The sequence below is a fragment of the Calidris pugnax genome, unplaced genomic scaffold, assembly GCF_001431845.1.
Source record: "Calidris pugnax isolate Ruff unplaced genomic scaffold, ASM143184v1 scaffold15, whole genome shotgun sequence".
Taxonomy (NCBI): Eukaryota; Metazoa; Chordata; class Aves; order Charadriiformes; family Scolopacidae; genus Calidris; species Calidris pugnax.
In genome coordinates this window covers 327,001-342,991 of record NW_015090774.1, presented here as the reverse complement: position 1 = coordinate 342,991, position 15,991 = coordinate 327,001, and the positions used below count along the sequence as shown (strand labels likewise).

The 15,991-nt window shown below is 61.8% G+C and overlaps 1 protein-coding gene across 1 annotated transcript in view; it reads right to left on the bottom strand.

The window, feature by feature from the left end:
- LOC106888583 (dedicator of cytokinesis protein 2-like) overlaps positions 1 to 15,991 on the bottom strand; it is a 79,289-nt gene that overhangs the window by 347 nt on the left and 62,951 nt on the right. The window contains exons 29-51 of the mRNA XM_014942918.1: positions 12,778 to 12,876; positions 12,411 to 12,505; positions 11,801 to 11,879; positions 11,586 to 11,686; positions 11,330 to 11,388; positions 10,317 to 10,465; positions 7,889 to 7,974; positions 7,140 to 7,296; positions 6,807 to 6,847; positions 6,471 to 6,561; positions 6,258 to 6,377; positions 5,592 to 5,681; positions 5,337 to 5,441; positions 4,006 to 4,147; positions 3,748 to 3,829; positions 3,562 to 3,646; positions 3,200 to 3,286; positions 2,099 to 2,275; positions 1,871 to 1,954; positions 1,609 to 1,746; positions 1,170 to 1,255; positions 742 to 892; positions 279 to 390 (exon numbers count right to left, since the gene is read on the bottom strand). Of these exons, the coding sequence (XP_014798404.1) occupies positions 279 to 390; positions 742 to 892; positions 1,170 to 1,255; positions 1,609 to 1,746; positions 1,871 to 1,954; positions 2,099 to 2,275; positions 3,200 to 3,286; positions 3,562 to 3,646; positions 3,748 to 3,829; positions 4,006 to 4,147; positions 5,337 to 5,441; positions 5,592 to 5,681; positions 6,258 to 6,377; positions 6,471 to 6,561; positions 6,807 to 6,847; positions 7,140 to 7,296; positions 7,889 to 7,974; positions 10,317 to 10,465; positions 11,330 to 11,388; positions 11,586 to 11,686; positions 11,801 to 11,879; positions 12,411 to 12,505; positions 12,778 to 12,876 (2,416 nt within the window). The remainder of the gene's footprint in view (positions 1 to 278; positions 391 to 741; positions 893 to 1,169; positions 1,256 to 1,608; positions 1,747 to 1,870; positions 1,955 to 2,098; positions 2,276 to 3,199; positions 3,287 to 3,561; positions 3,647 to 3,747; positions 3,830 to 4,005; positions 4,148 to 5,336; positions 5,442 to 5,591; positions 5,682 to 6,257; positions 6,378 to 6,470; positions 6,562 to 6,806; positions 6,848 to 7,139; positions 7,297 to 7,888; positions 7,975 to 10,316; positions 10,466 to 11,329; positions 11,389 to 11,585; positions 11,687 to 11,800; positions 11,880 to 12,410; positions 12,506 to 12,777; positions 12,877 to 15,991) is intronic.

Sequence of the window (15,991 nt, the reverse complement as noted above, 5' to 3'; positions counted from 1 at the left end):
GGGAAGGGGCGCATGGAGCTGCGGGGGTCTGCCTGTGCTTTTGGTACCCAGCGCTCCCAGGGGCAGAACGTGCCTGCACCATTGTGGGGAGGGGGCGAGTGGTGAGGGTGCTGTGCTGGGGGTGCAGGTACCTGCTGGGGTGGGGGCACAGCCCTGCTCATGGGGACGAGGGCTGGATGCTGCTGGGGCTGTAAGAGCGAGGGAAGGTGACCCCCCCCTCCAAGCCATGAGGGTTGGGGGGATACGGCGCCCCAAGCCAGCAGCGTGGTGGGGTGTACCTGCTGTGCTGAGTTGAGCACCGGTGCTGTCTCGGCTCGGTGGGGGCTGCTTCCCATCGCAGCTGGCCAGGCTGCTGTCGCTCATGTTGCGGGAGAGTCTCTGCTTCTCATCCTGGGGTGCAGAGGGGAGGCTCAGCAGCTCGGGGCAGGGGGTCAGACTGCATCACAGCACCCACGGCCCCAGGAATGTGGGACCCTCTGGCAGGATGTGATGCTCCCCAGCACCCCGCCCACAGCCCAGACCCGGACCCCTCCCCTGGGTCTCCAGCCTTGTGCCCCACCAGTCTCCACTCCTGCCCTCCCTGCCATCAGCCAAGGCTACCACCAGCCCCCCTCAAGAGGGCTGTCCTAAGGCCTGGTGCTGCCATTTGGGCCAGGGGCTTCAGGGGCAGCAGGACATCTAGGGGAGCATGAGTAGGGGCCCAGGGAGGAGGGGAGGCACCAGGGCTGTGCTGAGCATCACCTTGAGCTCTGGCAGCTCCGAGATGGACTGGCGCGGGTCCTGTCGCCAGTACCCGAAGAAGGTGCTGGGGCGGTTCTCCTTGCGCTCGTTCTTGCGGTCCTCACTCTCGGAGGTGCGTGGGGCAGGCTTTGGGGTTGGGGTTGTCTCCGTGCTGTGGAGCAACTGTAGCTGGTGAGGGGCAGGCGGGAGAATGGGGAGCAGGGCTACAACCCCCCCAAGGAGACAGGGCCACGCTGGTGTGGCAGGATGGACCCCTGAGATATGGCTTGGTATCAAGGGAAGCCAGGGGGGCAGTGGGCTGGGGAGGTGGGAGAGAAGCATCTGAGGTGGAGGAGAGAGGATGGCTCAGCAGTGTGGGGCCAGCAGGGAGGGGTGAGGGCTGTGAAAAGGGGTGTCTCTGGGCCAGTGCTCCCCACCACAGCACTTGCCTCTCTCCAGCATGGCTCAGCCGGTCCCAGTCGGCTCCCCAGGCCATGGACCGGGGTCGTCCACTTCGCCGGTCCTCGAAGCAGATCTGAGAGCACAGGGAGCCTGAGAGTGAGCCAGGAGGGGTGAAAACACAAAGCCTCCCCTCTCCTTCCCTTGGGTCAGCCAGGGCCAGCAGTGCCCTCTGCCCAGTCCTGGTTTTGTGCCAGTACCAGCCACCCCACAGCAGTGCTGTCCCCCCACCCAGGGCAGGGGAGGTACCCCGAGGTCTTTCATGCACAGTGCCCCTCACCCTGTTGCTGCAGCCCCATCAAGCTGTTCCCTGCTGCCCCAGACCTGCGTTGTCTTGTCCACTGTCATCCTGTGGGTGCCACGCACCACCCGTGCAGTGCCTGCACCGTGCTCAGCCCCCTGGCACTCACCATCTCCCCTGGCACTCACCATCTCCCGCACCCCGTACTGGCTCTCCACCTTGGCCCGCAGCTGCACGAAGCACTGCTCCATGCGCTCGTGGAAGGGCCGCAGGTCCTCTGTCACCTTCCTCCCATGGATCCGGATCCCCTCTGCCAGCAGTGGGGTCTGCAGAAGAACAGGGATGGGTCTGCCTGGGCTTGCGGAGCTCCCCTGGGATGGGGACACTGGGCACTTGGCACCCCAGGGTAGCTGTCCTATCCGGCCACCAGAGGGATGACGTAGTCTCTACCTGCCAGGCAATCAGGTCCTTCAGCTTCTCAATGTTCCCCTTGTCCTCAGGGTGCTCTTGCAGGTAGGACTCCTGGAAAAAGGCCTGCAACGATCCCCTGTCAGACCCACTGATGGACTGGCTGGCTCTGCACAGGCAGGCCATGGCATGACACAGTGCCAGTGCCTGTGGCCACCAGCCTCAAGAGTGCCCATGCCAGTCCTAGCGCAGCCCCCCACGTGTCCTCACCGTCTCATACTTGGCGAAGCCGCCCATGACGGCGGGGTCCACGATGCCATTGAGCAGCATGGAGAGCGGGTTGATGGGCAGGCTGGGGTCGTTCTGGTGCCGGTTGATCTCACTCATAATTTTCTCATTTGTTTTCCTCATGGTCTCGATGGCGTTTTCCAGGGGGGAGATGATGGTCTGTGCCCAGAGCGGGAGGGAAGGTCAGCAGCCAGCTGCCCCAGAGACCGGTCTGTCCTGGTGTGGGCCAGCAGCGTGGGCTCTCCCCAGCCCCGCAGGAGAGAGGCCCCCATGGGTACACATCTCATCCCACGAAGCCCCTCAGACCCCTGGCACCGGCTGCCTGGAACTAAGCCGAGGGCTCATGGACTCACGTACTGGCTCTGGGCACAGGCTGGTGGCAGGGCTAGTCCTGCAGGCAAGAGGCCACAGGCCAGGTGACAGACCTGTGCCAGCAGCAGCTCAGTGGTGAACTTAGGGGAAATTTGGGTAAACGGGATTATCTCGGGGCAGGGAAGGGGGGCAGCTGTGCAACAGCAGCGTGCACAGCCGGAGCACTGCGGCAGACACAAGCGTGTGTGGCAGCACTCGTGCAGCTGTGAAGTTGCCCTGTGGCACAGCTGTCCTGTAAGAGCCTGGCTCGGGCACTTCACACGCCTGCCTTGCTGCCACGCTTGAAACACCCTGGACTTTGGCCTCCTCCTGCTGACAGAGGCGTCAAACCCACGCACAGAGCTGTTGTCAGCAGTGTTTCTGCTGAAACTCCTCCAGCCCCTCTGCTGCTCCCTGCCTCCCATGGAGATGTGCATCCCAGTGGGTGAGCCACACAAACCAGTCCCTGTCACTGGGTCAATGCTACCGGCACCAGCTGATGGAGGCTGTTGGTGCCCTGAGTGCAGGGGCGGGGTACTCGTGCCCAGTATCAGCAGAGAAAACCTTCCCCATGACGGGATGTGCTCCCTGCACCCCAGCTTCAGCCACAGGAGCTTGGGAAGCCTGGCAGGGGCTGGAGGCAGCAATCCCACCTGGGTCTAGGGGTTGTGATGCTGCTCAGGGAAGGGATGGGCTGGGAAGGGCCCCGCTCCCCCCACATCCCCTCCTCACCGTGGTGGTGGAGGTCACCACAAACCAGCGCAGGATGCCAGGCAGGGGGTAGGCTGTTACAAAGGTCGTCCGCTCAACCCACATGTTCTGCAGGGAAGGCAGCAGTTATCCCACCAGCAGTTATCCCACCGCCCTCCTCCCCATCACCCTGGGACACCCCTGGCTGCCCCATGGGGCAGGGGGCTCCCACCTCCCCTTTCCATGGGCACAGGACCAGCATCTTCCCCTTCCCAGGACTAGAGGACCCCCTGGGGGGTCTCTCCCGCATCTCACTTCCTCTGGACACCTGGCTCCTCGCAGGGCCCCCCAGCTCTCCCCATTCCTCCCAGCCAGGGGTCCCAGCAACTCCCACCAGCACTCACTGCAAATTCATTGTCTGGATCCTTTGGGCCTTTCTTGAAGGGCCGTGAGTAGCTGAACTTCTGGATGTGGTTGGCTTTATAGAAGCTGCAGAGGAGGGAAGGGGCAGACATGGGACCAATCCCCCAGTTGCATCCCTTCCCACACAGATCAGAGCAGGGGCACCCCCTCCACACCAGGGCACTCACTTGGTGATCTGCTCTGGGATGCTCCGGTCCTTGAACCGGACATTGGCTTCTTCCACCGGCTGCACGGTGAAACACTGGATATCTGTGGGAGTGAAGGAACCACGGGTGCACACCACGGGATGGGGACTGCACGGGAGAGGGACCCCAGGGCCCAGAGGGGGACAGCCCCAGGGGTTTGTGGGGAGGGGACACACGTTGGGGGCGATGGCAAAGGGAACGAGCTGCCCTAACACCCCTGTCCCCACGCTCCAAGGATACACTGGCCTGGGGATTCGGTGATGTCCTGGCCGGGTGGAGATGTGCTCTTCAGCTTCTCAGCGTTGGGGAAGGGGCTCAGCAGCCGCATCTCGAAGTCCTCCCGGCGCTCATACTCCTTGCCCCGGTAAATGAAGACCTTGTTCTGTGGGGGAGGAAGACAGCAGTCTGTCCCAGCGCGCTGCAGAGCAGGGCTGGGGAGCCCTTGGCCCCGTGCTCCGGCTGCAGCAAGCCCCAGTGCATCAGGGGTGCAGGTGCTGACGAGGCTGAGCCCCCAGCTGAGAGGAAGATGCCCCCCCATCAAAAAAAAAAAATAATTCCAAACTCAGGAACCAGAGGAAAAAGGAATTAAAGGGTGGGCTGGCTGGGACAGCCAGGGCTCTGGAGCGAAGGTCTTCACCCAGGCAGGCAGCTGCGGTCGGTGGATACAGAAACCACCCAGGAGACAGCATGGAGCCCTTGAAACCCACCGTGACCCCCGTGAAAATGATGCCACCCTCGCTGTGGCTGTAACAGCAGGGTAGGAAAATATGGGTGAATGCTTTGGATGGAAGAAGCCCACCAAGCATGACCTCTGAATGGATTTAAAAGCTAAGGAATGCAATAGGAGTGAATGGGGATGGAACACTTTGCTCTTGTCCAGAGAGAGGAGCCCTGCTCTCACGGGTGGATGCCAGGAGCCTGTTTGCCAGCACAGGAAAAGGGAGAGGCGCTGAGCAAACCCCTGCCTGCAGCACTGCCCTGCAGGGACCGGGAGAGGGTCGGTGGGGAGAGGGTCGGTGGGGCTCTGTGACCCCAGGGGTACTCAAGCCTGTTCCTAAATAACACTTTTGCACAGACCCATCTCCGCACCCCAGGTATGACACAGCACAGACACGTGTATCTGTGTACTGCAATCACGAAACAGCACAGGGACAGCCATGCAGCGGGCATGGAGCAGATCCCACCCCACCATGGGCCACGGGAACAGCCCAGCAGAGATACAACACCCCCGTGTGCTGAGGACACTGTCCAGGAGCCCCTTCATCAGCTGTTACAGAGAACTACAACCTTCCATGCCTTGCTCTTCTTCCCTAAGTCTGTCTCCAACTGTTTGTAAACAGAGACCACATCCCACGGTGTTGCTAGAGTGAAGCTGCTGGTTTAACTTGAGAGTTGCCAACCCCTTCCAGCCAGCAGGGATGGAGGGGCAGACACAGGCGAGCACTGAGCACACAGGGTGCCACCCCAAGACGGCCGTGGCCACATGGCTTGTCCTGGGCACTGGCCTGGGCAGGTGCAGCGTGCCAGCCATTGGCATGGTGCTGGCCACGGGGCAGCCAGTAGCCACTTACCCGGAGGAAGGTGGGGAAGCCTTGCCCATAGTAGCCCACAGCGAAGTAGTCCGGGCTGGGCCGCAGCACCTTCAGGATCTTCTCGTAGAACTTGGCTTCCCGCTGCTGCAGGGGGAGAAGGGCAGAAGTGGGGACGGAATGGGGTCCCACCATGGGACAGGAGCCCTGAAGACCCCCCCCATCCCTCCCCGTGGCTTGCCATGCCCCCAGGCTGCTCTGCCAGCAGCTGACCCCCCAGCCTGGCCAGGCACTCACCAGGATGTCACTCAGCATCTCGTAGTCGAAGACTTCGCTCTCGTACTGCTCTGCCAGCTCCTTGCAGATGTGGATGGCCTCCTCCCACATCTGCAGGAGATGGGGCCAGGGCAGGGGCCCCATGGTGTGGAGTGAGCTGAGGGGAGCACCAGAGGCTTCCAGAGGAGATCAGTCCCCATTTGCGGGGGCACCTGCATCCCTGCTCCTCAGTGAGGAGGGCAGGCTCTCCCAACACAGGCTAGTGGTCCAGCTGGGCTTCTCGCTGTCTCCAAGCACCTGAACCCCCTGCCCAGGCCAGCCCCTCTGATGGGGTGCCCCAGAAGCTTCCCCCCAGGCAGTGAATGGGGCTGTGGTCTGAGGCTGGGATGGGTTGGGACAGGATGAGATGGGACAGGACAGTATGGGATGGGACGGTACGGGCTGGGATAGAGGAAGGACAGCCATGGTAGCCAGGCACTTACAGGGTCGAACCATCCAGCCCAGGCTCACTATGGGGCAGCTCCAGCCTCACCACAGCAGTGAGGGGGGTGGATGGGCTGTGCTGAGACTTGGGGGCTCGGAGCAGGAGGCAGTGGTGGCCAGGGAGCTGGTCTTCCCCTGGGACAGCTCAGCTCCTGCCGGCTGCCCGGGGCAAGGGGGCTGTTGGGGACATGCATCCACGCTCACCTTGCCCTGGTCAAAGTAGTCAATGATCTGGTTGTAGAGAGCCTCTTTCAGCTGGCGCTGGGTGTGCAGGTTGGGGCTGTGCAAGCCCTGCATGGGGGCTGTGTTCGCCTCGTCCGACCACTGTGCAGAGGTGTGCAGACAGGAGCTGTCACGCTGAGCCCTCTGGCCCTGGCTGGGCGGTCCCTGTGGCCCCCGCAGCCCCCCATGCCCCACCTTGAGGAGCTGGGCGTGCAGCAATAGAGTGTAGGCTCCCTCCGTGTAGTTCTCGTAGCTGACGTGCAGGTCTTTCAGCTTGTACAGGTACCTGGGAGAGAGGGTACCATGTGAGGGACATGATGGCCAGGGAGGCTCGGGGTCTGGCTCACGGTCCCCCACAGAGCAGCATCCCCAGATGGCAGCGGGGTGGGGGGCAGAGCCCCCAGCACCCTGCCCCTCTGGTCGCTCCACCATCCCACGTGCCTGGGGGCAGCATGGCAAGGGCTGGGGCAGCCCAGAACCCTGGGACCCCTCACCCCAGGGCGATGTCAGTCTCCACAGGGCTGCACTCACCTGATGTACATGGCCTGGCGGTCGATCTCCTTGTAGAAGTTCTGGGGAAGAGCAAACAAGGACATTTTGAGTGGCCCCAGGAGGCGACACATGTCACAGCCCCCTATGCTCCCATGCCTTGCTCTTGGTCATGGTGCTGCTGGGACTGTCCCCATGCAGGGACTGGGCTGGCCTCAGCAGCAGGGAGCTGCAGAGTGCCTCTCAGCAAGCACCTCCAGGGGACACCGGGTCTGGCACTGCGTGCACCCCATCTCTGCTGTGTTGGGAACACCCAGCCCGGTGGGATACGGGGCTGAGCCCTGGGGGAGTTGGGGGCATAGGGCAGGTGCCCACCAGGAGGTTGACGGTGCAGCTCATGCTGTAGGTTTTGTTCTCATCATTCATCACAGCCCGGTAGTCGAGGAGCCGTTCCAGGAGCCCGGTCACCAGCGCAACGAACTTCTCCCCAGGCTTGGCCAGCTCAGGGTGTCTCTGGCAGCAGCTGAGCAGGCTGGGGAGGAGAAGAAGTCATGTGTCTCACTGCTTGCTTAGCTCCATAATGCTCCCACCACTGCCCCAGTTCACTCCACCAAGGTACAGGGAGATGGCGGGGGGGAAGGGGTAGGCTCCTTGAACAAGGGACAAAATGCAACACCTGCTCTGCAGTGAGACAGAGCAAGACCCATGCTGTCCCCAACAGGTACATCAGGGATGGGGGAGGGACCCAACAGTGCCAGCCACCCTGCATGTCCATCTGTGATGCACACCACAGGGCAAGAGCAAAACCTGGGCAGGGCAGGGGCATCACCCAGGACAGGGGCATTGTGAAGGGCAAGGGCAGGGGTAATGTCTGGGGCAGGGACAATTTGGGAGCAGTCAGGAGCAGGCTGGCCAGGCAGCTGTGGTGCGCAAGGGGTCATGATGCTGCTGGGGCAGCAGTCTGGCTCTTCTCAAGTCCCACTCCCTCAAGAGGCATGCTCTGGGTCAGAGCACAGCGTGAGGAGAAGCTGGATGGCCGGGATTCAGCTGGGGCAGGAGTACAGTAGCCAGCAAAAGGGCCGTGCCCTGGAGAGAAGGTTGTGGGGATGTCACTGAACACTCACATGCTCTCAAAAAGCTGCTTGTACTGCTCATCTCCCCGGCCGCCCTCCACCTCGCTGTCCAGCTTGCGCAGGATCTCGTCCTCAAACTGCAGAGATGTGCGTGAGCGTGGCCAAGGAGCCGAGGATGTGCTGAGCTTGGCCCCAGGCTGCCGCAGCTGCAGCGCCCAGGACATGGAGCTACAGCACTGGGATAGAAGGGGCTGGGGGGGCTGGAGCCAGCTCCGTCCCCAAAACAGCTCCCAGGCTGGGCTGGTGCAGCCCCTTCCCCAGGACTGCCCGGCACAGACAGGTCCCTGTCCCCCCTCCCAGGCCATACTGGTCCCTGGTGCGGGTCAGTTCCCACACTGCCTCAGCACAGACAGGACCCCATCCTGCTCCCTGGGTCCCTGACCTGCTCCTCAGCACAGACAGGTCCCTGTCCTGCTCCTGCGCTGGCCTCTTAGCCACCCCCCAGCATTCTGGGTCCAGCTGACCCCAAGGGTCTCTGGACAATGCCCTGTGCCCCCTGAAGCCACAGCCTTCCCTGTCTCAAGTGGCAGGGCTGTGCCTGCCTGGAATCCCTCATCTCTCAGGTGATGCTCAGCCTTTGAGTCCGTGGGGTTTGTGCTCTGGCTGGTGGACCCAAAAGCCTGGGAGACCCTGCACATGCATGGTATGGGATGGGGGAGTCTGGAGCGGATGTCTGATTCCTGGTACCCCTTGCCCCCATGTTGAGTCCTTCTGGGGTCTGCACATCCCAAACCCAGGGGATCTTGTCCCCCTTGCCCAGGGGCGCTGCCATGGTTGTCTCCTGAGCTGCAGAGCCGCTGTACCACAGCAGGATGGCTCAGCAACATCCCCAGCAAAAGCCTCAGATCCTCTGAGCCCAGCCATGCCCACACTGTTTCTCCAACACAGCTCTCCTGTGGCTGCAGACCCAGGTATGAGTGAGGGTCCAGAGAAGGGGCTCCAGCAGGACCCACGTCACCCATGGCTCCAAGGGCAGCCCCAGCCCCTCTCCTCCCACGGGACACTTCAACAGGATAAAAGGCTTCCAGCTCAGAAGAGACAAATGCCACCTAATCATAAACTGGAAAAGCCTTTTGCATGGGGAAAACTCATATCAACGAAGGAGCCGAGGATGTGCTGAGCTTGGCCCCAGGCTGCCGCAGCTGCAGCGCCCAGGACATGGAGCTACAGCACTGGGATAGAAGGGGCTGGGGGGGCTGGAGCCAGCTCCGTCCCCAAAACAGCTCCCAGGCTGGGCTGGTGCAGCCCCTTCCCCAGGACTGCCCGGCACAGACAGGTCCCTGTCCCCCCTCCCAGGCCATACTGGTCCCTGGTGCGGGTCAGTTCCCACACTGCCTCAGCACAGACAGGACCCCATCCTGCTCCCTGGGTCCCTGACCTGCTCCTCAGCACAGACAGGTCCCTGTCCTGCTCCTGCGCTGGCCTCTTAGCCACCCCCCAGCATTCTGGGTCCAGCTGACCCCAAGGGTCTCTGGACAATGCCCTGTGCCCCCTGAAGCCACAGCCTTCCCTGTCTCAAGTGGCAGGGCTGTGCCTGCCTGGAATCCCTCATCTCTCAGGTGATGCTCAGCCTTTGAGTCCGTGGGGTTTGTGCTCTGGCTGGTGGACCCAAAAGCCTGGGAGACCCTGCACATGCATGGTATGGGATGGGGGAGTCTGGAGCGGATGTCTGATTCCTGGTACCCCTTGCCCCCATGTTGAGTCCTTCTGGGGTCTGCACATCCCAAACCCAGGGGATCTTGTCCCCCTTGCCCAGGGGCGCTGCCATGGTTGTCTCCTGAGCTGCAGAGCCGCTGTACCACAGCAGGATGGCTCAGCAACATCCCCAGCAAAAGCCTCAGATCCTCTGAGCCCAGCCATGCCCACACTGTTTCTCCAACACAGCTCTCCTGTGGCTGCAGACCCAGGTATGAGTGAGGGTCCAGAGAAGGGGCTCCAGCAGGACCCACGTCACCCATGGCTCCAAGGGCAGCCCCAGCCCCTCTCCTCCCACGGGACACTTCAACAGGATAAAAGGCTTCCAGCTCAGAAGAGACAAATGCCACCTAATCATAAACTGGAAAAGCCTTTTGCATGGGGAAAACTCATATCAACGAGAGAAGGAAGACAAGTGGAAATGAGGAGGTTTATGCAGACCTCCCCCCTCCCACTGTGTTCTTGTTTCCAGGCAGTGCTGAGACTGGCTGAGAGGGTGATGCCTGACCTGTTCCTGCTCATCCCTGGGAGATCCTCAGCGTCACCTGGCAGCTGTCCCTGCTCCTCATGTCCCCACCAGTTCCCTCTGTCCCTCATCACTCCCTCCTGCAGCCCCACAACCCAGGATGAGAGACAGGAGGGTGAGCATCGCCTTCACCCACCCAGAAAGGGACGGTCCAGCCCAGCTGAGGAGCAGGATCCAGGCACAGCCCCGGGCACTCACCCGGCTGAAGCTCTTGGTCAGCTGGTACTCGCAGAGCATCATGTCGAAGAAGATGGGGATGGTGGACTTGCGCAGTTCCAGCTCCGGCACGAGGGTCATCTCCAGGATGGGGCCCACCATGCTCGGGATGAATTCAATCTTGTGATGGCCTGGGGAGGACACGGAAGGTTGGGGGGCCTGGGCTCCTGCAGCCTGCTCCCCAGGGCCAGCTCACATGGAAATGGGCAACAACGTGTGGAAGAGGAGGGGGAGTGGTGCCAGGAAGATGTCTGCGTGGTCTGGGCAGGTTGCTGCAGCAGAACCAGGCAATCCTCTAGGGCATCCATGTGGGCAGGTTATGCTGTATGGCCAGGACAGCACGGCAAACTACTCGGCCATGGGACCACCAGCTGGGGCTGTGCTAGTGTCCTGGAGGCCCTGACGTATGTGAGCAACCCACGCAGGAGCCTGCGCACACCCATCACTGCTCCACTGCCCCACACACACCCCACAGCTCCCTGCTGGGCCATGGGGCAGAGACCAGAGCTGCTGTGTCCTCCTTGCCTGCCTGGCCCTGGGATGCTGCCAGCAGCACGACCCACACCGTGCGGGGGGAACAAGGCAAGGCCTGCAGGACTGGGGAATGGGAAGGCAGGGATAAAGGCAGACGCCAGCCCGGAGAGGGGAGGCTGCCTGTGGGGGGTGTGAGCTCACAACTGGTCATGGCGCCTGCTAGTTTGCACACCCACAGCCTTGCACACCTGCAGATGTGCACATCCAACAGGGTTACATGTCTCACAGATTGCACATCCCACAGCGTCCCACAGATTGCACACCCTACAGGCTCACACATCCCACAGCCTTGCACACCTGCAAATTTGCACTCCTGCAGGCTCCTGTGCCCTGCTCACACCCCCAAGCTCCCATGCCCCACACCAGCAACATCCCGCTCCCCAGCACCCATTCAGTGCTGATGAGTGCCAGCCTGCAGAGACTTGCCAAGTCTCCTCATTGCTAGCCACACGGCGACTCACCTAGGTTGTACCACATGTCCCGAATGGAAGCTCCAATCGTGGCTCTCATGTCCCCGTACCTGCCAGGAGGGATGTTGGTTAGTGCTGTTTTGCAGCTCAGAGTGCAGCATCCAGGCCAGGGACCCAAGAACAGCCTGATCGGCTCATCCCAAAATCCCTGACCCCACTGCAGCCTGGGGCAGGAACCCAAAGCTGAGCTGCAGAGCTCGACCCCAAGGCAATACCTGCAGGGCCAGCACAGGTGAGGGTGACTCACTTGGCCAGGATGCTGTTGCGCTTGGCCTGGGAGAAGTTCTCCAGCTGCAGGGAGTCCTGGGTGAGGAAAGCCACGGCCAGGTGGAAATAGTTGTTCCAAAGCTGCAGGGAAAACACGGGGACGAATGGCAGGCTGGGTGGCACAAGGGGCTTGGAGGGCAGCCTGCAGCCCCAGGGGCCACGCTAGATCCCCACAGGGCGCGGGCAGCCCCTCACCTGCAGCTCGAAGCTGCTGTTGCTCAGGAACATCTCCGTCAAGGTCACAGCAAATTGGTTGATGGCGCGCAGGAACTCCCTGTGGGGAGAGCAGCCGTGGGGCACTGAGCAGAGGGCAGCCATACTGCCTGCCTGCAGGCAGGGCTGGATGGCAGCGAGGGGAGAGCCAGGCTGGTGGCTCCCAGCGATGGCAAGGTGATGAGCAGTGGTGGGGGGCAGCGCCCTGGAGCTGGGGCTCATGGTGTGCTCCTGCCTGCATCCATGCCCCAGCTGGTCCCTTCTGCCCACTGAATGCTGCCCGTGTGCACTGGTCCTGCACACCCAGCATCCCTGCTGTGCACAGACACCCAGGTGGGAGGGTGGGAGGGATGGAGCATCTGGCATTGGCTTCCTGCAGAGAGCAGCCCTGCCACCTGGCTCCCAGATGGGGCTGGACTCTCCCAGGACAGAGCAGGGAGAGTCTGGACCTGTTCTGAGCCAACCTGAGCACAGACCCAGAGCCGTTCTAGGGGGATTTGGAGGTAGCAAGATAGCCCAGCAAGGCACCCCAGGTTCTCACATTCAGCCCCAACATCCACCCACAGGTCCCTCCCAGCCCAGGTGTCCTCACCGGTTCTGCACCATGTTCATCACCATCCAGTCAGAGGGGTACACTGTCTTGCCAATCAAGTCCTTGAAGAGGATGAAGGTCTCCATGAGGAAGTCCTGCCACAGAAGAGATGTCAGGAGCTGGCCTCGACCATGATGCCCTCCCAGGGTGATGCTGTGCTGAGCAGCAGGGCTGGGAGAGGCCATCGCCACCTGACAGCGAGAGCTTCACCTCCATGGAACAGGGATGTGGGCTGTGCCGGTGTCCAGTACCAGGTGCAGGCAAGGTACTGGGACCGGTGGGATGCCCTGGCCGAGATGTGGGGTGGAGAGGCAGGAAAGTGCCAGCGATGGAAGTTCTGGGTCTCACTGCATGGGACAGTACTCACCATCAGCTCAGGCCGGGAGGGGAATGCCTTGATGTAGGAGCTGTAGTGGTCCTTGTCCAGCTGGTTCAGGATGGCAGCCATGCAGGCCACGTAGTGACTCTGTGGGAGAGGGGCTGGTCAGGCACTGCCGAGACCCCATGGCCAACACCACAGGGTGTGCTGGGGCCCTGAGGGGCTCATATGCCCATCCATGTTCCTCCAGCAGGTCCATACCCTGGAGACTCAGTTGCCCTGGGGGCCCCACACCTTCCACCTGCTGTGGTCCCCTTCTCCCCAGACCTGTCCTCCTGCCCTACTCAGCCTTGGCTCCTGCAGCCCTTCCTCTCCCAGTCCCTCATATCCTAGGACAGCTCTGACACCTGCTGTGATGCTGAGGAGCACACAGATGTCACTATATGGCATATTTGCTGTAGCAAACATCCGTAAATATTAAGGTAATTTAAGGCAATATGCGGATGTAAGCACATTTTGAAAATGGCAAGCAGCTTCTTTCTGGAGGCCAATGTGTCTAGGCTGCCTCCAGTGAAGGGGCCCAATCTGAGTGCAACATATTCTTGATGATACTTCTAACATAAAATCTGAGTCTGCACTAGACTTTAAAACGCTTTGAGTATTGACTGGTGAAGAGGAAGCTTTGCTCTTGGGACAAAGCTCCAGGAAGCTCCCAGGCAGGGGAACTGATCTCAGGAGTCACCCCACAGCCAAAGTCACCCGGGGATGCACCTGGTCCAGCGCCCGCAGCGCAGCAGCAGAGTCAGCGTGTGGAAAAGCCAGCTGCTCCCAGCACCAGCCACCGTCACAAGGGTGCTGTCACCCCGCACACCACCACCAGAGCCACGCACGCCAGGGAAATATAAACCAACCCAAACACCTTTGGAAGAGCCCTGGTGTGCTGGGGATGGGCAGAGCCCAGGGTCAACCTGGTCATTTGAGTGTGGTGGGAAGCCTGGCGCTGCTGGGGCTGAAAGGGGGCAAACACTTGGCCATGAAAGTGCCTGACACTTCCTTGTATTAAAGATGCAGTTTCCACCAGTGTCTAGTGTAGCCCACACGTGACTGCTCAGCAGGGAAGCTGTCCTGGGGGTGCACTCAAAACTGAAAACTATAGGCTATTTCTGGGGGTAGGAGGAGGAAGATGCATCATCTGGCAGGCTCAGGAGGAGCAATGTCCCTGCCGTGCCCCAGAGGCACCGACAGAGCTTTGTGGGTGGCTTCAGGTGCCAACCCTTCCCTGGAGACTGCCATGCTGTGAGGGCACCACTGGGTGCTGAGCACCACTGCCCATCCCAGGAGCACAGGAGCAGCCCCGGCAGCTGCATGAAGGCACAGGGCATGGGGCAACACAGCCAGCCTCTGGCACTGTCAGAGCTTCCTCCTGGCTCAATCCACCGGCTCCAGCATTCCCTCTCTGCAGCAGGGACGGAGCCCCATCATAGCCCAAGAGCCAGCTGCCACGGGGCAGCCAGCAGAGGGGGGTTTCAGAGGCCAAAGGGGACACTCGGCTGCTGCCTGTGACCAAGGACCCTGAGTTCTCCCTGCCGGCCCCTGGGCAGCCCCAGCAGCATGGCCAAGGGATGTCCTTGGGAAGGGGTGCAGCATGTGGCAGGGATCGCTCTGGGGAAGCACTGTGCCCCATGGCCAGCCCTGCCCCACGTCCGGGGCACAGGCAGGTTTGCAGGGAATTATCTTTTGAGAAGCAGATGAATAGAAACCAAATAAATGCCAGTCCTTTTAGCATCAAAGTGAAGCCACAGACCTAAGGGTCCCCTGCTAATCACCAGCATGCAGCAGGGCCAGCAGCACCCACACGCCAGGAGGCCACAGCCACCCTGCAGAGACACCCAGGTCACCAGTTGCCCATGGCTGCCTGTACAACTCTGAGAGAGCAGAACTTGCCCGACAAAGCTGGAGGCAAGTCCCTCCTCGCTGTGCAGCATGATCTGCTCCCAGAACTCAGCTCAGGAGCAGGGGATGCCCTGTCTGCAAGGCACCAAGCACCAAGCGCTGGCAAAGCAGAGGAAGTGCCACAAATCCCCCTATGTTCCATAAGTGTCCGTGTGTGTGATGCCATGGAGCCCTGGCCCCAGGAGGGACCCCATGGTGGGAGCCAGGGTCACCTTCATCTGCTGACAGAGCCTGGCTGTGTAGCCATGAGGAGCAGGAGCAGCCTGAGCCTTTGCTGAGGTTCTGGGGGGGTCATTTCTCATGTACCAGCCAGGGGTACATGCGCACCCACCCCCGCAGGGAGAAGCACTGCGCAACCAGCACAGCCCCACAGCCCCCGTGGGGCAAGGCAGGAAGGTGACAGGAGGAAACTTTTGTGGCAAGCCAGTCTGTTCCGGGGATTTGATGAGATTAGTTCAGTCATCTGGAAACAGCTGTTCTGGTGGCTGCTGGAATTAGATCCAGGTGAACTCCCTGTGCCTCCTGCTACACCTTCTTCAAGGGAAACTGTATTTACATTTAAATTACATTACAGGGAGCAGCACAGCCAGGCACTGCTGTACATACGGATGTTGTTTGTCCCGTGGACAGCATGTGTATGGGGACCGGGCCTGGGGGTAGCACGGCACGTGACCACCAAACCCACTGGGAGGTCACAGACGAAGAACAGTCCCAGACAGCCCCCAGCCAGGTCACGGTCCCACCGCCCAGCACCTCCCGGAGCCCCCACAGCCGCTGCTGCCGCCCCAGTGTGACTGGGACACCCGGCAGGGCCACAGGCAGGACAGGCTCAAGGCTGGAGACGAGAGTCTGTGCTCCCCGGGGGGATGCTGCTCTCCCCCCTGCTGCTCCCCACCCCGGGGACCTGTCGGGGACCCTGCCCGCTGCTGTGGCCTGGCTCCTGCTGCCCCCCGGTCCTGCCCGGTGCAAAGGCCACCTTCCCCCCGTGCCCACAGCCACGCTGCCTGCGGACACGTCCCCAGCACCGGGGCGGGCAGGGGCCCTTCCCGGCCCGACGGGGCTGGGCTGGGGGATGGCGGGGGGAGAAGGGGCTGTGCCCCACCGTGTGCCCGGCTCCGAGCACCGGACTGGCCACAGCGCCTGCACACGCCGCCCCCGGGAGGGGCGCTGCCCAGAGACTCGGTAATCCTTGTCGCTCCCTTACCCGCCCCAGCTCGGCTCTGCCCTCCCCGGCGAGAGGCTGCGGGTACCGGGATCCCGGGGAACGGCATACCCTCCGGGCACCTCGGACCCCGCCAGCACCCACCCG